Source organism: Erpetoichthys calabaricus, chromosome 3 (genome assembly GCF_900747795.2).
Source record: "Erpetoichthys calabaricus chromosome 3, fErpCal1.3, whole genome shotgun sequence".
In the NCBI taxonomy this organism is placed as follows: domain Eukaryota; kingdom Metazoa; phylum Chordata; class Cladistia; order Polypteriformes; family Polypteridae; genus Erpetoichthys; species Erpetoichthys calabaricus.
This window is the reverse complement of record NC_041396.2, coordinates 10658058-10678696: the sequence shown is the minus strand read 5'-3', so window position 1 is coordinate 10678696 and position 20639 is coordinate 10658058. Positions and strand designations below refer to the sequence as shown.

The following is a 20639-nucleotide window of genomic DNA, read 5'->3' as shown; positions in this document are numbered from 1 at the left end:
TCTATCAGCGCAGATACCTTTTTCCTTTCATGAAGAAGATAGAAACTCCTTGTAAATACATAATAAATCTTTCATTATTATTATTTCTTCAAAAAAGGTTCACATTTTGAGGTGAGGAGAGGGAGGGAGGGAGGGTTCCTTAAAGGCTTGTTTTGACTCTGCTGCACAGGGCTAATTATCTAATTATGCATTTAAATTAGCCATGTGGTGCTGCCCAGAGACTGAGCTAGGGCATAGCGTAGATATATACACAGGCACACAGGGATCAGTATTATATATCTGGTCGCAATACTTATTCTCATTATGGTCAGCTAATCTCCTAAAATACTGCGATATTTATTTATTTTTTTATTATTATAATGGATCACCCTTGGGCAAAACAGATGGGCAGTGACCTTACAGTAAGGTTGAAAGTTCTGTGCATGGCTGCTACAGCTCTGTGATGTCATGCTGGCCAAGCCAAAAATCCCAGGGTGCGGGCAAAAAAAAAAAATGCCTAAACCAGTGGTGTGGTGAATTTCCAGAAGAAAAAAACAAAAAGGTCACCAGCTAGCACGACATATATTCGCTACGAAGATCGCTTTAACTGATCAACACTACATGGTTTAATATCCCCACAAGTCTGAAACAGATCAAGTGGATATGAGACTCTCATGTCATACACATGCGATGTGGTGCAGGAGGAATACTATCACAGACATGGGGAATATTTGAAAACCACACAAATGACACATGGGTACAGTATTTGGATTTGTGAGTGCAGAAGCATTAACCACCGTTCGTCTGTGCCTTGCACTTATAATTTAGCATTGCGTAAGTAACTGTCAGCGGCAATTTATATTGAATTCATTGTCAGTGCTCAGGTTCACTTTGTTTAACTGAAAATAAAGCCTTAATCTTAACATCTTGAAATGCTTTCTTTCAATTGACATTTTCTAGCTGGATCTACTCCTCTCTGCCCGTCAACAAACAGATGCTGGCACTATCGGCAACATACCCAGCATCCCTAGAGGAGCATTTGACACGGTACATGAGGGATCCTGCATTTGTAAGGATGAACCCCACAGATCCTGGGCTCATTGGTAAGTGTTTTGAGAGGTCCTGAGAGAGCTCAGGGGACATAAATACATTTGACAGTGCATGAAGAAATGAAAAGCTACACTTATGCTTTATTTAAATTGAAATATTGATAAATTTTTTATTATGGGGTATGTTTTTTTTTTTTTTTAAGGAAAAAGTGTTTTGCTTTTTTGTCTTTAATTTAAAATAGGTAAATCTCACATTCTTATTCTCTCATATTTTTTTTTATTAGTTGAAGCTTAATGTCATGTGGCTAGAATACAAAGAGATTCTTTCTTACACGTACGACATAGACTAGCGACAGCAGTATATAATGAAGAACGAGATTCTTTGGTCTTTTTCATGTTCAAATGATGGCTCTCATTGCACCAGTTTATCAAACAGTCCACTTGAAGATGGCTTTTATTTTCCCCAGATATGCATTCTATAAGCACCAGTAACGACGTACTGCACGATAACGTACAGTGAATACCCTTGACTTGATCATTCCTACTCTTCATTCTCTTTCTCTGTACGTTTAGCATTTGTTTGCTCAGAGGTTGATGCACTTGCTGCTTCCTCAGCAGCTCTTCTCTTCTCCACCCTAGCGGCCCACTTCTTCTCTTCTTCCGTTGGCATCTTTTCGTGTTAAAACAGATTAAGTCAGTGTTTTTGTTGCAATTACTTAGTAAGTTTTTCTTAATTTTTCACTTAACCTGGCACTTACCATAAGTGTTCAGTCTGCCTCAAGAATGTTGCCGAGAGTTAATTCTACAATAAAATAAAAATAAAAAGAGTAATAAAAATCATCACCCCAAAAGCAGACAGTAGAGGTCACGTAGTATATGTGCATCACTTTTCAGGTCAATAGTTCTAGGGTGTTGTACCGTGTTAGCCATTATGAATGTAGAGAAAAGCCAAGCAAAATGACACCTTTTATTGGCTAACTAAAAAGATTACAATATGCAAGCTTTCGAGGCAACTCCGGCCCCTTCTTCAGGCAAGACGTAATCAATGTCATCAATGATTACATCTTGCCTGAGTTGCCTTGAAAGCTTGCATATTGTAATCTTTTTATTTAGCCAATAAAATGTGTCATTTTGCTTGGCTTTTCTCTACAGGTCAATAGTTGAAATGGTTTGTGAGCTACAGGTGATTTAAAATCCTGGACAGACTAATGGACAGCCACGGTAGCGTATTATATAAGGAGCTGTGGCGACTGCTCTAAGACTACAAGGAAAGCTGCGCTTCCTCTAGATAGATAGATAGATAGATACTCTACTATGTCAGAAAATAAATGCTCATATATGCACTGTCGTATTTATATTGGTTTTAATAAAAGTGCGCTAGAACGCGTTCAACTTCATGACTAGCTCATTCAGAATCAGGTATTTATTGTAGATTGTTTGTCGCGATTTTCTTGTCATACATTTCCGTGCAGCACAGCGCGTTAAACCCTCCTGAAGCCCAGCTTCACTGGAGCTCTATGAGCAAGCACAGAGGAGCTTTTTTCACTGCAGAAAAGCTGGACGGTAGTTGGATAAATGCACCAAAATTGTCACTTCCAGGGAAGCTCAGCTTCTCTGGGAGTGAATGGAGCAGTGGGCGGGCCAGGACGCTGGGCTGCTGCATGATGATTGGAGGAGCTGTTTAAAGGGCGGAACCTCTTTTTTGATTGACAGCATTTGAAAGCGTGCTGAAAAGTTATGGCCATTTCTTTGACTCAGGGAGACTGAGATCTGAACTTCAAGTACTATATTCAGATCATGACTTACAGGGGAGCAGGGGTAAGCTGTGTGATTTCTTGGTGTTTTTTAAAGACATGGAGTTGGATAGTGCAATGCCTCAGCTATACAAGCTGTTGTCGTTAGTGGCAACAATTGGCGCTACATCAGCAGGTGTAGAGAGGAGCTTCTCCTGTTTAAAACAGGTCAATTCATACACCCACAACACGATGGGCCAAGATCGTTTGAGCAACCTTGCTGTCCTGGCCATTGAGAGGAAACTGGTTAAGTCCCTGGAAAAGATGGCCAATTGGTACGACAGGGTCACAGACCATTTTCTGCAAAAGGAACGGAGGGCAGAATTTACGTACAAATAACATAATGAATTTTATGATGAAGGCCTAATATGAGCTTCCCCTGTTTCAAAAGCTAGCAGCCGCCACTGATAAGGAGATAGTGTCATCAGTCCACTTGATAATGGAACAGTGGCCATTGTTCTGTCTCAGGTCACTTGTGTACAGTATAAAGAATAACGGAGAGAAAGCATATCTTGCTCAGTCCCTATATTTGAATGAATGTCTTGCACTTTGACTGTCTGAGAATGATTTAAAAGAAAGTCCTTAATCCATAAAGTGACAAATGGGTTAATGTTTATAATGTTCAATTTCTCGAATAGTATTTGAGGCTGGATGGTATTGAACACTGTAGAAAAATCCAGAAATATTGCTCTGACATATGAAGGATGCTTAACAAGAAAAGTGCAAATTTGATGTAGGACATTAATTCCAGCATTAGACAATAGAAAGAAACACACAGTAGGAATGAGTGGCCATCAAGTAACCTTGTAGCTTGTGGGTAAAAACTGTCTCATGAGTGCTATATTGGTCTTGAGAGGAAAACCACAGGTCCTGGGACACTTCTCTTCAGTGATAATGGAACTGCAGACAGCAGCTGACCATGAATTCTATGAGGTGTACGGAAACATCTGATCTGCTCAGGTTCCAGTTGATGCCTCCAAACTCAGTGGATGGCACTTCATCCTACAATAAGATGATCAGACAAGTAGACTGCTCAGGCAACACAGGAGTTTATCAAAGCTAAGAAAATGAAAATTCTTGAGTGGCCAAGCCAATTCAACTAAGCAGGCCTTCAATATGCTGAAGAGAAAACTTCTTCCTTCGGCTGCTCCCATTAGGGGTTGCCATAGCAGTTCATATTCTTCCATATCGTCCTGTCTTCTTGTTCTGTCCTCTCTCACCACATCCATAAACCTCCTCTTAGGCCTTCCTCCTCTCCTCTTGCCTGGCAGCTCTATCCTTAGCATCCTTCTCCCAATATACCCAGCATCTCTCCTCTGCACATGTCCAAACCAATGCAATCTCGCCTCTCTGACTTTGTCTCCCAACCGTCCAACTTGAGCTAACCCTCTAATGTCCTCATTTCTAATCCTATCCATCCTTGTCACACCCAATACAAGTCTTAGCATCTTTAACTCTGCCACTTCCAGCTCTGTCTCCTGCTTTCTGGTCAATGCCACCGTCTCTGACCCATATAACACAGCTGGTCTCACTACCGTCCTGTAGACCCTCCCTTTCACTCTTGCTGATACCCATCTTGTCACAAATCACTCCTGACACTCTTCTCCACCCATTCCACCCTGCCTGCACTCTCTTCTTCACCTCTCTTCCACACTCCCCGTTACTCTGTACTGTTGATCCCAAGTATTTAACACTCATCCAACTTCACCAACTCTACTCCCTCATCCTCACCATTCCACTGACCTCCCTCTCATTTACACACATGTATTCTGTCTTGGTGGTCCTACTGACCCTCATTCCTCTCCTCTCCAGTGCATATCTCCACCTCTCCAGGGTCTCCTCAACCTGCTCCCTAATCTCACTACAGATCACAATGTCATCAGTAAACATCATAGTCCACGGGGACTCCTGTCTAATCTCGTCTGTCAACCTGTCCATCACCACTGCAAATGAGAAAGAAGAGAAAACTTAAGTGGACAAAACCCTGAAACAAGCAGGAGCTGAAGATGGCTGCATAAGAGGCTTGGCAGAGCATCACCAGAGAAACCCCTCAGCACCTGGTGATGTCTATGAATTACAGGATTCAAGCAGTCATTGCATGCTGGGATATGTAACAAAGTCCTAAATACAGCAGCTGCTTTAATAGACCTGCCATTTATGTGTTCCAAACATTATGGTGCCCTCAAATGGGAGGACCTTGTAGAAATAGTGTGGTGTGACTGAAATGTTTGCAAATCCCCATAAATGAAAGTCTGCAATGTACACTTGAATCACAATGTCTGTATTGTTTTCATTTATGGAGAGCACTGTATTTTGCATGTGCCTATCTGACTCAGTTAATCCAGAACTGAATGGTAACTAATGGCCAGGTACGGCACCTGCACAGTATAATAAAAACACAGTAAGAAATTGTGTGTATCATCTGCCTGTCTTTAGTATTAGGGTGTTGTACTGTGTTAGCCATTATGAATGTAGTGAGAAGTCAAGTAAAATGGCCACAACTGAAAAAGATTACAATATGAACGCTTTCGAGGCAAATTGGGCCCCTTCTTCATCTTGCCTGAACTAGGAGCCTGAGTCGCCTCGAAAGCTTACATATTGTAATCTTTTTTTAGTTAGCCAATAAAAGGTGTCATTTTACTCGACTTCTCACTATCTGCCTGTCTTCAAAGCCTATTTCCACCTTGAAAGTTTGAAAGATTGTAATCTGTTCAGTTAGCCAATAAAAGGTGCCATTTTGCTTTACTTCTCATTGCAAAAGAAAACAGGAAATTAAACCCAAAGATGCTCAAATAGACTAATGTGACTTAGTGATTAAAATAAAAAAAAAAAAAAGAGATACGTTCACTTTACACACAAAAAAAAAAAAAATATTTTTTTGCTTTCTTGTCTCATCAGGGCTTAAGCAATATTACAAGCTTGTGAAATCTCACCCTCTGCCTCACAAGATCTTTGAGGAGAAGGTGCAACATCTCCTGGAGCTCTTTGGCAAGGTCCCATTTAACCAGGCTCTTGTTTTCTCCAACTTACACAGCAGGTACCAGTTACTGGAATTTTTCATTATTTATTTATTTGTTTGTTTATTTTTTTTATATAGCAGGTTGGAAAATGACTAACACAGGGTCACGGGGGTCAGCTGGAGCCAATCCTGTTCATTTTTTGTGGTCATTTAAAAACAAAATTTGAATAAGAATTTGTCTTGCAAGTAAATTGTGAAAAGAAAAACAAAGCAAAACTGTAATAGGTTTCCTATACTGTTATTAGATAGATAGATAGATACTTTATTACTCCCCAAGGGGAAATTCACATACTCCAGCAGCAGCATACTGATAAAAAACAATATTAAATTAAAGAGTGATAAAAATGCAGGTATAACAGACAGACAATAACTTTGTATAATGTTAACGTTTACCCCCCCGGGTGGAATTGAGAAGTCGCATAGTGTGGGGGAGGAACGATCTCCTCAGTCTGTCAGTGGAGCAGGACGGTGACAGCAGTCTGTCGCTGAAGCTGCTCCTCTGTCTGGAGATGATCCTGTTCAGTGGATGCTGTGGATTCTCCATGATTGACAGGAGCCTGCTCAGCGCCCATCGCTCTGCCACAGATGTCAAACTGTCCAGCTCCGTGCCCACAATAGAGCCTGCCTTCCTCACCAGTTTGTCCAAGCATGAGACGTCCCTCTTTATGCTGCCTCTCCAGCACACCACCACGTAGAAGAGGGCACTCGCCACAACCATCTGATAGAACATCTGCAGCATCCTATTGATGTTGAAGGACGCCAGTCTTCTAAGGAAGTATAGTCAGCTCTGTCTGTATTGGCAGTCCAGTCCAATTTATCATCCAGCTGCACTCCCAGGTATTTATAGGTCTGCACCCTCTGCACCTCTGATGATCACGAGGTCCTTGAGAGGCCTTGGCCTCCTCATAACCACCACCGGCTCTTCGGTTTTGCTGGTGTTCAGGCGTAGGTGGTTTGAGTCGCACCATTTAACAAAGTCCTTGATTAGGTTCCTATGCTCCTCCTCCTGCCCTTTCCTGATGCAGCCCACGATAGATTATGGAGTAATGAAATGTATTATAAGATAAGCAGGTCTTAGGTAATACTATAATTCTACAGGTACAAATGAGCAAACTCCAGACTTTTCAATGGAGTTTCAATTAATTTTCATTTAGTGATTTCTCTTCTTTATGAACAAGGCATACTAGCTTTGATATGAATGAATATGTAGTAGCCATTACTAACGTTGTAACGGTCGTCTGGAATATGTGTACGTCACTGTGAGTTTGTACCATTTCCCATTCTTGTTATTAGTGAAATGGCTTAATTTGTAAGGCCGGCCAATTGTACAGGGGGAGGGGAGCACCTGGCTTGGAGGGCCCAACAGACTGTAAGGGGAGGAGCCAACGGTATGTAAATGGGTGGCGGGAAAAAAGGAGAGGGGAAGCCATCACAGGAAAAGGTAAGAGGGAAAGGATTGACTCCGCATGGAAAACATCCGGTGAATCCGGGTTCATTTCAAGACAAATTATTTTTACTTTCTGGTGAAAGGTATTCAGGAGAGGACCTGACGGGCCAGCACAAGGAACTGTTAATCTGGACGTTTCCCAGAATAGGAGGTATGGTTGGCGCCTCATTCCCCACCGCAGACTGAGCTCGATATTCCATACAGAGAATATTTAAAGGACTACGAATACATTATTTTTTTCTCTTGTTCAAATTTCTGTATTAGTAGCTTATGTGTTTAAGTGTCTTTGTGCCGTGAATTGTGTTGGGTGGGAAGTGCTGCAGCGCGATATTATGTATAGATGGGTTTTTTGTTGCAGTATGTGTGTATTGTCTTGTCCGCATATTGATTTGGCAAAATTTTATACCAGATGTCCTTCCTAACGTATTGTGGATTGTGAAAAAGAGAGTGCAGGCAGGGTGGAATGGGTGGAGAAGAGTGTCAGGAGTGATTTGTGACAGAAGGGTATCAGCAAGAGTGAAAGGGAAGGTCTACAGGACAGTAGTGAGACCAGCTATGTTATATGGGTTGGAGACGGTGGCACTGACCAGAAAGCAGGAGACAGAGCTGGAGGTGGCAGAGTTAAAGATGCTAAGATTTGCATTGGGGGTGATGAGGATGGACAGGATTAGAAATGAGGACATTAGAGGGTCAGCTCAGGTGGGACGGTTGGGAGACAAAGTAAGAGAGGTGAGATTGCGTTGGTTTGGACATGTGCAGAGGAGAGATGCTGGGTATACTGGGAGAAGGATGTTAAGGATAGAGCTGCCAGAGAAGAGGAAAAGAGGAAGGTCTAAGAGAAGGTTTATGGATGTGGTGAAAGAGGACATGCATGTGATGGGCGTGACAGAGCAAGATGATGAGGACAGGAAGATATGGAAGAAGATGATCCACTGTGGCAAACCCTAATGGGAGCAGCCGAAAGAAGAAGTGTGTATTGTCTTCCAATAATCATTTTTTACTTAACCCTGCCTTCACTGGTGTGTCTCTATACTTGGGGTGGTGTAGTAGGAAAGTAGTGTTGGTCACTCGCGCCCTGGATTATTTTTTTTCTTTTTCCTTTGCTGCTGCTCTAGGTGGGCAGCATATATGATAATAACGCCGGGTCTAAGAGCGGTACAACGTTAAGGCATTCTACATTACAGTATTTTCTTTGTCACCATTTTCAATCACTGTACACTTTTGTACACACTGAATATAACTGGCAGCACGTGCAGCTCTGCTCAGTCACAGGTAAATTGGTAGGTCAGCAACTGGTTATTTAGTTAAGCAGTTGAACTTGCTGCTTGTAATTCCCAGCATTCTTAATAGGTATCTCAGTGGCAGTAACACTCTGGGTGGATTCCTCAGCAGAGACAGCAGCCTTCTCACATTCGTTAGTTAGTGGTGGGCTTTGGGCCATCATTATGCCAAGATAATTTCAGCAGTAACAGCATTTGTTCCTTGGGGGCATTTTCATACACCGGATGTAGTTCAAAGTTCTGTACAAAATGTCAAATATATAGTTACAAGAAAAGAAAAACAAGTTTAAATAGGTAATAATAATAATGAATAAGTAACAAAAATAAATCAATATAGGCTTATGTAACATATTTATAATTACAAAAGTAGAGTTCTTATTACATTTGGATCAGTGCTAAAATTTGGACTTTGGTATCGATACCAGCTTTCAGACCTCAGTACTGGTACCAAAGTTGATGTTGACTTCCTGTGTCGAAAGTCCTGAAATTCTTGTACTGTTCCATTTTAAAGTTTGGGTTTTTCAGAACTGACAAAACTTATATTGGAGAAGTCTAGTAAAAAAAAAAAAAAAAATAGAGACCCCCATATAAAAATGGGAATAGCTATACCAGAAGAAGGTACTTTTTCAGTAGTGATACACTATGCAACCCTATTCCTTCTATATAATATTACTAGTATTACTGTAATATTACTACTACTATTACAAATCTTTTCTTTGTAAAATTGTCGAGATGGTGGATTTCGACATGCTGTACATATTAGCGAGATCGGTCACACGAACGCCACTCTCATATTTCCGCACAATTTCCTTCTTCGTTTTGATTGTGATCGCTCTCTTTACCTTCCTTAGCAATTATCGAAATCTATACTAATAAAAGGCAAAGCCCTCACTGACTGACTGACTGACTGACTGACTGACTGACTGACTGACTCACTCACTCACTCACTCACTCACTCACTCACTCACTCACTCACTCACTCACTCACTCACTCATCACTAATTCTCCAACTTCCCGTGTAGGTAGAAGGCTGAAATTTGGCAGGCTCATTCCTTACAGCTTACTTACAAAAGTTAGGCAGGTTTCATTTCGAAATTCAAAGCATAATGGTCATAACTGGAACCTCTTTTTTGTCTATATACAGTAATGGACGGCAGCTCGCTGGCTGTGGGAGACGGGGTTGCGAGGGTTGCGTATCACGTCATCACGCCTCACACGTAATCACTGTGAAGGAGAAAGGACGGCCTTATATGGCATTCATTTATAAAACAGCGGACAGGCTGTGTAAAGGCAGCTTCACAAAAAACAGATCCTTAACAAATTGTTATTGGTATATTTTCCCTCAGTTTAAAAAGGTTTTCTTTTCTTCTTAATAAAAGAACTCTAACGCCTGACTATATTGAAAAGAAACTAAACTTGCAGCGCCGAGCGCCGCCGCTATTCTATGACACTTGCCTAACGCCTGACTTTATTGAAAAGAAACTAAACTTGCAGCGCCGCTATTCAATGACACTTGCCTAACGCCTGACACCGCTATTCAATCACGCACTACTATTCAATGACACTTGCCTAACGCCTGACTTTATAAACCTTTTAAGTTCGTATGCATAGCCCCATTTGGCTGTTTTAGTTTTTTTTTTTTTCTTTCTTCAGTAATGTTTAATCTCCTTAAAGAAAAACAACATATGCATTTTACTTTTTTTGTATCTCTTTAGTAATATTTTAGTGTTAAAGGATAACCAGTATTTAAACCTTTTATGTTACTTTATAAAGTTATTTTACACAATGTTGAAAAATTAATAAGAAAGCTACATATTTTGGCAGCTGCTGCTTTAATTTTCAGTGAAATGAAAAAAGCTCTCCAAGAGAAAACCTCAATGAAGAAGAAACAGTTTGCACTATCTAAAAAGGAGAAACCCTCATTTATAAAGGTTTGCTGCAGATGACTTAACTGAAAATAAATGAATAGTTCCTATGTGTATACTACATATTTATCTATTTGACTTATGCCTTTATTCCAGCAACTTGCAACATCTGAGGTACAATTTGTTACATTACTTTTGTTTTTTGCAGCACAGGCAGGTGAAGTGACTTCCTCAGGGTCACACAGTGGTGTCAGTACCAGGATTTGAACTGACAAGCTCAGGGTTTGCTGAAATATTACTGAAGAAAGAAAAAAAACGAAAATGGGAAAATAGGGCTATGCATACAAATGTCCATCAATCCATTATCCAACCCGCTATATCCTAAATACGGGAGCCAATCCCTGCCAACACAGGGCACAAGGCAGGAAACAAACCCCGGGCAAGGTGCCAGCCCACCTCAGGGCGCACACACCCACACACCAGGGACAACTTAGAATCGCCAATGCACCTATCCTACATGTCTTTGGACTGTGGGAGGAAACCAGAGTACCCGGAGGAAACCCAGCCAGACACGGGGAGAACATTCAAACTCCACACAGGGAAGCGAACCCGGGTCTCCTATCTGGCACCTTTCACTGCGCCACCATGCCGCCTGCATACAAACTTAAAAGGTTTAAATAAAACAGAAATATATACCTTTATTTTTACTTCCTTAACTTGTGGAGGGTGTATCCTGTAGCAAAGCCCTAAGTTTTTTCATGAAAGCCCCTTTCAGTCAATAAGCCTTAAAAACAGGTGTAAAGCTAAACTTGCAGCACTGCTATTCAATTACACTTGCCTAACGCCTCTCCTAAGGGAAGATACTGTGGGATCTGGGCATCAGTCAAAGCACCAATCACAGGCCCGATTAGAAAGCGGGAAGCTGTGATTTGTCGTCTCCCTCCCATGTAACAATCACAGCCCGTGTTACAACGCACTATGTATGTATGTATATATGTATATATATGTATATGTAGATATGTATATATATATATGTATATGTATATATATGTTTACATAATCTCTTTAACGCACTACTTCTCCACTGCGAAGCGCGGGTATTTTGCTAGTAAATTATATAAATTACTGCACTGACCGAAATTACGTCCACAAACGCATGTATCTGGGCTCCGACTGACGCTTACAAATGCTCTCGGCTGTTTGTTTACAATCGTACAAGCGGATACACGTGATCGAATTCGGGTCGTAACGCAAGATGTTGGTCGTAATTCAAAACAAAAATTTTGGTCGTAAAGCAAGTTGTTCGCATGTCAGGCCAGTCGTATATCAAGGGTCAACTGTATATTTAAACACTGAGGTGGTACTGGTACTGGCCATGACATCTGTGGAGTAGTCAGCTGGAGAAAAATACTGTGCGGTTACTTTGTTATTAAGTGCTAAACACGCAGACACACTGCCATCACCTGGTGATGTTGTGTAAAAGCAACTAATAATCAACGAAGCTTTAGAACTCGAGGAAAATGAGCAATACAGTACAAGGCCAATAAAATGTATTCACCTGTTGGAAGGTTTTACATATACTGTACACCGCGTTATATTGAATTAATTTGGCTTTTTTGAGAGTGACCACCAAAAAAAGATTCTTTAATTTCAAAGTAAATACAGATCTCTTCAAAGTGGTCTGAAATTAATTACAGATATTAAACACAAAATAATGGATTGTATATTTTTATGTAAATAAATTGTGATTCAGTGTTGAATAACAATATAACGGGAGAAACTCCGAAGAGGACAATACTTGATTGACAGACAGATAGATAGATAGAGTTAGGTCTATAAATATTTGGACAGTGACAACTTTTTTCTAATTGTGGTTCTGTACATTACATTAGTAATTCAAAAGAAAAATTTTGGTCGTAAACCAAGTTGTTCGCATGTCAGGCCGGTCGTATATCGAGGGTCGACTGTATTTAGATATTCCAAGGTGAAAAAAACAGCACAGGTGGCTGCACAGTTCTTTGTCCCCTTAGTCACTCGCTCAGACAGCTAACAAAACTGTTAGCAATGGAAAGCAAAGTCTTTATACAGGGTGAGCCAAAAAGAATTCCAAACATTTATTCTACAAAAACACTACAAGATAAATAAAATTTCATTACGACACAAGAAAGGGTATGCAAAATCGATTTTTTTCAATGTGTTTTAAAAATGACGTCTTCAAGGTGGTGGCCATCATTAGCGATACACTCTGAGATGATTCGCATGACTCGTTCAGCCATTACAAGGGGAATAGCGGTGATTTCGAGGAGAACAGCATCCTTGAGGGCTTCAAGGTTTTGAGGTCAGTGTGTGTATACCTTCGACTTGAGAAGAAATCGCACAGAGCGAGATCAGGCAAACGTGAAGGCCACCAGACATCGCCATGCAGGTTAGATCAGCTTCCCCGGAAATATCTCCCGTAAAACTTGCATGGATCTCCGCGCTGTATGAACTGTTGCTTGATCCTGTTGAATGTTGAAACCAGGCTTCCACCACCTCTATTTCTTCCATTTGGGGTTGTAAAAAGTTCTCTAGCATTTCAGTGTAACGTTCTGACGGTAACTGTTGCTCTCCCCCTTTCAAAAAAGTAAGGCCCTACAATGCCAAATTCTGCAACAAACTGTAACACGTCTGCTCACTGTGCAGGGGTCTCTGATGAACTTCAGAAGGGTTGGTTTCAGGGCAGTAGCGAATGTTTTGCTTATTTACACAACCGTTCAAATGGAAATGTGCCTCGTCGCTGACGTCACATGACGATGGCATCTCAATGAACGGTTTGCAGAATGTTTGCACACAACTCTCTGTGGTCTCTCCCAGTCTCTCTCAGTGAGTTCCTGCACTGCCATCATTTTATATGGATGGAAATTAAGGTCCTAATGCAAAAGAAGTGTTGGAAATGTCTAAGGCAGAAGCGCACTGAACATCTAGGAGAATGCAAAATTGATGCCCTTTCAGCTTCGATGTTGTCAGGCGTTCGTACAGTCCGAGGACAGCCTGGAGATTTGCTGTTCAATGTCATACCCATCTGCCTAAATTTAGCCACCCGATTTGGGACGTCACCATTGGGAGGAAAACTGAAGTGCGTTCGGAAGGCATGTTGTGTAGTGATGATGGATTTGTTATTTCTGAAGAACGCTTCGACAGCGAAAGCAATGGTGCACACCGGACCAAGGCATGTTGACGACTGAAAACTACAAGGGTTCGCCTATCAAAGGACCCCCACACCAAATCCGTTCGGCTTCCTCTAGCTCGCGCAATGACCTTGAGAAATGTGGCACTTAATTTTGGCTCACCCTGTACTTATTTGAAAAAGGTCAGATAGCTAGTGGAGTTAGGCCTTGTAGTCACGAATGAGGCCATGGCTTTTGATCCAAAATGGGGCTTGTGAAGCATCATTCTCAACCTTTTTTCTCGCAGATAATTTATGTTTGTAGACCATGGAGGAAAATGTTGCAGTAACCCCAGTGCAAGTTAATGTAGCCGTGGTCTAATGTCTCATTTGGATTGAACTTTGGAGTCTTTGGAAACTTTTAACTACAGCTGGTTTATAAGATTCCATGTTAAATCTTCTGTCAAGTAGGAATTCCAAGACTTGACCGCCTGGTGGCATCTGACACTACAGGAGGAGTTTCTTGAATTGAGCTGCACTTCCTGCCCAACATGCTTCACTGTGCATCAATTTTTAGTTTACAACTTCATTATCTTTGCTGCTTACTGTGAATATGTTGTTTTTTTACATTGTAAAGCACCTTATGATGAGTCTAGCAGTGAATAATACACATTAGGACTGATGTTGTTTTTTTTTACAGAGCTCAACACTTAGCTGATATCCTCACCTCAAAGAACCTCCCAGCCGTGTGCATCTCTGGTAAGTGTGCTTGTGGGGTACAGGAAAGACCTCCTGGGGTCAGGGTGTATCCTGGAACAGGCAGTGTCTCCTTTTTGAAAGAAGACAACTACTCATGGAATCATTGTTGGATTTGTTTCTAATTGATAAATTTGTTTTTTGAGCAGGTTGCAGAAGTCTTTAATTTACATGCAGCTATATTGGTGTGTAAACCTAAATAAAACTGTTAGAACATAAGCTTGTTTGTTTAGCTTGTACCGTGTCTTCTGTTACTGTGGCCAGATAACTCTGTCTTTGTCTCATCGGCCCTGAGCACATTGTTCCAGAAGTCCTGATCTTTGCTTAGATGCCCATGGGAAAAGTTTAGTCTTGCCCTGCTATTGTTTTCTGGATAGCAACTTTATGCAGGCCCTTTCTAATGGTAGACTTGTGTACATCAACTGTGGCAAAAATTCTCCTAAATTTCAATCTGGTTTCTGATCTTCTCACAGTACAGAGACAGCCCTGGTCAGAGTCACCACCTGATGGCTGCTGACCAGGGCTCTCCATCACTCCTTATCCTCAAGATCTCATAGCTGCATTTGATACAGTAGACCATAATATTCTTCTCCATCGTCTCCACCATATAATTGGACTTTCTGGCACTGCTCTCTAGTGGTTCGAGTCCTATCTCACAGATAGGGCTGAGTATGTGGCCCTGGGGGATGCTAAATCTCGTACCCATATTGTCACCTGTGGGGTCCCACAAGGATCAGTCCTTGGGCTGACCCTTTTTAATATCTATATGCTACCCCTTTCCTTCATTTTTCTTTTCCGTCTTTCCCCTGACCATCTCCTGTGCCGACCCGTACTTGTACGTCTCAGTGGGAGCGTTGGCTCAATCATGTGCCGTAGGAAGCCAATTAAGCAATTGAGAATGATTGCCCCTTCACGTGCAGGTGCAACTCGCCCCAATTACGCCATCAACTACCTGTGGCTGCACGATCGCGCCCACGGAGACTGACATGGAGAATGGAGTACTTAAAAACTGGCCTTTCATTCAGGGCCGTGGACCTGCTATACCACATACACCAGATAAATCAATATCTCGTTATATATGGCTGACAGTAAGTGCGCCTTTCCCCCAGAAAGTAGCTGCCTCAGCTTGTGTGCAACACATTGATATGCCCAGTTTATATAGTGCCTTGTCTTGGTTGTAAATTGCCCTTCTGTAATACTGGCTGTTTGCCTGTGTGATAAATAGATATAAAGATAGAGATTAATTTCTCCCCAGGAGGAAATTTGGCAATATGTATTCTTTTTATATACTGCATTCCATATGTGTCAGTATATGTTACATGCTCTGCGGTGGGTTGGCACCCTGCCCAGGATTGTTTCCTGCCTTGTGCCCTGTGTTGGCTGGGATTGGCTCCAGCTGAACCCCGTGACCCTGTGTTCGGATTCAGCGGGTTGGATAATGGATGGATGGATGTTACATGCTGCCCTGTCTATCGCTCTTCTTTATATTGTTTTCCAAATCTTTCTATTTCTCTGTGTTGCAGTGCATGTCCATATCTCCCTTAGGAATATCTGTTGCTTTTCATATCTGTCTATGTTATGCAATATCTTTCATATCTGTCTGTGTGTTCATCTACCCATCTATACCGTCTACCGTTTATCCAGTTTATAAAATCTCTTGCATATCTTTCTAAACTCTGATATAGAGTGCCTTTCCATATTGCTGTCTGCCTGTTATATATTACAGTAAATATGTCAGTCAACATTATTTAATGCTCTCTTTCCTATTTATCTATTGTTTTGAAGTCCAATAGTGTGCAAGTTGAATTCTGTCTCTTCTTGTTTTTCAACTTATAGGGGGTCTGACTCAAGAACAGAGAATGGAAGCTATGTCCAGGCTGAAGCAGTACAAGTGTCGTGTTCTAATTTCTACAGACCTGGTAAGTCATCAGCTTTGCCCAAATGGTCAACTGTACCTTTTTATTATTGGCGATTTAAATCACAGTAAATGATGCTAGTTTACATGTACCTTCAGTTGCTTTCACCATAGGCCATTGATATGCCGAGGTGGTAGCGCAGCTCAAAAATAAACCAAATTACAACATTCAGAGTTAACAAGCAAGTAGCGACAGAATTCTGAATAGAGCACAAAAAGTGGAACACTACATTTAGTCCTAAAGCTCGATGGAAGACTTGAACCAAACCAAAATTGCTAGTCACTTAGTTGGATCAATACAGCTACCGATATCCAGAAGGAGAACAGAGGAGTAGAATGTCTATGCCACCCCAGAATGACACACTGCTTTACAGTCAGTTGGGAGCACGTTGGATGATCATAGTAAATTAATTCTACAGCTTAAGAGAAGAAACTTTGGAACATTCTTCACCTTTAGCTGGTCTGGCAAGAGCAATATCTATCAACACACAGGTTGAACACTTATTGTAGAGACAAGGGACTGGAGAATTATTGAGGAGCATAGCCGTGTCAGAACCTTGTAGTAGCAAGTGGAAGATAGCAGGAAGTTGGAGTGATGGGACAAGCAGCAGGCGGGTTTAAGACACAGTTGTCCAAATGGGGTGGGTTTGAGGATACGACTGTAAGTGAATGAAAAGATGGAACTCTGGAGAGAGCAACATACAATTGTCCGTGACTGAAAACTGGAGGACCGCCGCCGCGCCCCCACCTCCCAGAGCGAGGGACGGGGCTGGACGGCGGTCGGGCGTGGAGGGCGGAACGGGGAGAGAGGGGGAGGACGCCCTTTCCGCCCCCTCCGCCTCTCCGGAGAGAGGGCGGGGAAGCAGGCCCGAGAGGTTTCGGGTCCTAACCGTCCAACGATGGATCGGCACAACCGGTAATGATCCTTCCGCAGGTTCACCTACGGAAACCTTGTTACGACTTTTACTTTCTGTAGATAGTCAAGTCCGATTGTCTTCCCGGCGCTCCGCCAGAGGCCGCGAGCGTCCGCGACAGGGCCGATCCGAGGACCTCACTAAACCATCCAATCGGTAGTAGAGACGGGCGGTATGTACAAAGGGCAGGGACTTAATCAGTGCGAGCTTATGACCTGCACTTACTGGGAATTCCTTGTTCGTGGGGAACAATTGCAAGCCTCGGTCCCCATCACGAATGGGGTTCAACGGCTTACCCACGCCTCTTGGCGCCGGGTAGACACACGTTGATCCATTCAGTGCAGCCCCAGACATCTAAGGGCATCACAGACCTGTTATTGCTCAATCTCACGTGGCTGAAAGCTTAGAAGCTGCAATAGTTTTACACTCCAGTACATTGCGGTGAATGCTGGTAACAGTCGGGCGGGCGGGCAGGCAGGCGTTCTCATCCCATGGTCTTAGAGTTGGTGGGCGGGGCTCTGTGAGTTGTTGTCGTCGTATCCCATGGTCTTAAAGTTGGTGGGCGGGGCTATGTCGTGCGTATCCCATGGTTGTCTTGCGTGCCCAGGTCGGCTGCTTAGTGTATTATATATATAGATTATGGGTAGCTGTGAGAGAACTACTGCTTATGGCCTTGGCTTCCAGTGTCCCTGCTGGGCATGTCCTACCATGGCTGGAAAAAGAGATGAGCATGTTCTGAGGCATCAGAAGTCTTGTTCATTCACCTCGGTTTTCCTTGTGTTCCCAATATATAAATTTTGAGCAGTTCATATATCTCAATAACACCTCTTGTTGGATTAGGTGCCAAGTCTTTTAAGGCTACGTTCACATTGTATCTAACAGTGATTCTCTTCTGATTTTTGCCTCATATTTGATTTTTTGTTTGACTGTTCAAATTAGTTTTGCGAATGATCCAAATCTGATAATGAGTGTGTACAAATGTTCATCCAAAATATGCCCTTTGTGCAGAAAAGGAATAAAAATCATTTTGTCAGACAGATGTTAACCGAAGTTAAAAAATTGAAGCTGCTGCCTTGAATATGTACACCACCAGAAGGACAGAGAGGGTATAAATTTTATTCAACAAGGAATGACTCTTCCATGTATTAAAATATTGGCCCTGCTATACTTTACTGCTAAAATCACAGGTTTATACAGGTAAAGTCACATGCTAGACACATTAGATTTTTTGTTTCAGTTTGCTTCTTCTACTTTATCTCTACAGACGTCTAGAGGAATCGATGCAGATAAGGTTAATCTCGTCATAAATCTGGATGTTCCTCAGGACTGGGAAACCTACATGCACCGTATTGGAAGGGCTGGTCGTTTTGGTGAGTTGAGCTTTTTGCAATGAGCTGGTGGTGCCAAGTACCCCTGCAACCTGTCCAACTCTGTGATTTTAAGAACTCAGCAGCTTCATAATATGAATATGTACACTGACTTTAAAGGACCTTCTTGCTGCCATTTATTGAAATAAGAAACTTTTGATGAGTTATTCCCCCATTGAGATTCCTCCAATTCTTGGTCAGTGGAGTAATTATTTTACTTTTTACTATTTTTGTTTTTGGTTTTTGCCCTAAGATCTATCATCAACTTCTGATAATATACATCTATCTGTCTGTCTATGTAAAAAAAAAAAAAAATCTTTTCATAGGGACCCTTGGGTTGGCCGTGACATACTGTTGTTTTGGAGAAGAGGAAAATGAAATGTTGGCAATTGCTCAAAAGTGCAACTTGGATCTCCACTGCTTGCCAGGTACGAGTAATGATTGGTAGGGTACTGAGCTGAAAAAGTATGGGTAGCTGGGCACTTTGCCTATCAGCCTGTCTAAATTACATGAATTCATACATTTTCTTATCCACCTATCCATTTTAGGGTTATAGATAGATAGATAGATAGATAGATAGATAGATAGATAGATAGATAGATAGATAGATAGATAGATAGATAGATAGATACTTTATTAATCCCAGGGGGAAATTCACATATTCCAGCAGCAAAAATATTAAATTAAAGAGTAATAAAAAATGCAGATAAAAAAACAGACAATAACTTGAATAATGTTCAACGTTTACCCCCTCTGGTGGAATTGAAGAGTCGCATAGTTTGGGGGAGGAATGATCTTCTCAGTCTGTCAGTGGAGCAGGACAGTGACAGCAGTCTGTCACTGAAACTGCTCCTCTGTCTGGAGATGACACTGTTTAATGGATGTAGTGGATTCTCCATAATTGATAGGAGCCTGCTGAGTGCCCGTTGCTCTGCTACGCATGTCAGACCGTCCAGCTCTATGCCAACAATAGAGCCTGCCTTCCTCACCAGTTTGTCCAGGCGTGAGGCATCCTTCTTCTTAATGCTGCCTCCCCAGCACACCACTGCGTAGAAGAGGGCACTCGCCACAACCATCTGATAGAACATCTGCAGCATCTTACTGCAGATGTTGAAGGATGCCAGTCTTCTAAGGAAGTACAGGCGGCTCTGTCCTTTCTTGCACAGAGAATCAGTATTGGCAGTCCAGTCTAATTTATCGTCCAGCTGCACTCCTAGGTATTTATAGGTCTGCACCCTCTGCACACAGTCACCTCTGATGATCACGGGGTCCATGAGGGGCCTGGGTCTCCTAAAATCCACCACCAGTTCCTTGGTTTTGCTGGTGTTCAGTTGTAGGTGGTTTAAGTCGCACCATTTAACAAAGTCTTTGATGAGGTTTCTATACTCCTCCTCCTGCCCACTCCTGATGCAGCCCACGATAGCAGTGTCGTCAGCAAACTTTTGCACGTGGCAGGACTCTGAGTTATATTGGAAGTCCGATGTATATAGGCTGAATAGGACCGGAGAAAGTACAGTCCCCTGCGGCGCTCCTGTGTTGCTGACCACAATGTCAGATCTGCAATTCCCGAGACGCACATACTGAGGTCTGTTTGTAAGATAGTCCACGATCCATGCCACCAGGTATGACTCTACTCCCATCTCTGTCAGCTTGTCCCTAAGGAGCAGAGGTTGGATGGTGTTGAAGGCGCTAGAGAAGTCTAGAAACATAATTCTTACAGCACCACTGCCTCTGTCCAAGTGGGAGAGAGATCGATGTAGCATATAGATGATGGCATCTTCCGCTCCCACCTTCTCCTGGTATGCGAACTGCAGAGGGTCGAGGGCGTGTTGGACCTGTGGCCTCAGGTGGTGAAGCAGCAGCCGCTCCATGGTCTTCATCACATGTGATGTTAGAGCGACAGGCCGGAAGTCATTCAGCTCACCAGGATGTGATACCTTTGGGACTGGGGTGATGCAAGATGTTTTCCAAAGCCTCGGGACTTTCCCCTGTTCCAGGCTCAGGTTGAAGATGCGCTGTAGAGGACCCCCCAGCTCTGATGCACAGACCTTCAGCAGTCATGGCGATACTCCATCTGGACCTGCTGCTTTGCTGGCACGAAGTTTCCTCA

At 42.4% G+C, this 20639-nt stretch overlaps 1 protein-coding gene across 1 annotated transcript in view; it reads left to right on the top strand.

Moving 5' to 3' along the window:
• Positions 1-20639, top strand: part of ddx20 (DEAD (Asp-Glu-Ala-Asp) box polypeptide 20) — a 66727-nt gene that overhangs the window by 31810 nt on the left and 14278 nt on the right. The window contains exons 5-10 of the mRNA XM_028796354.2: positions 940-1082; positions 5720-5858; positions 14278-14336; positions 16170-16252; positions 18427-18532; positions 18856-18957. Coding sequence (XP_028652187.2) covers positions 940-1082; positions 5720-5858; positions 14278-14336; positions 16170-16252; positions 18427-18532; positions 18856-18957 — 632 coding nt within the window. The remainder of the gene's footprint in view (positions 1-939; positions 1083-5719; positions 5859-14277; positions 14337-16169; positions 16253-18426; positions 18533-18855; positions 18958-20639) is intronic.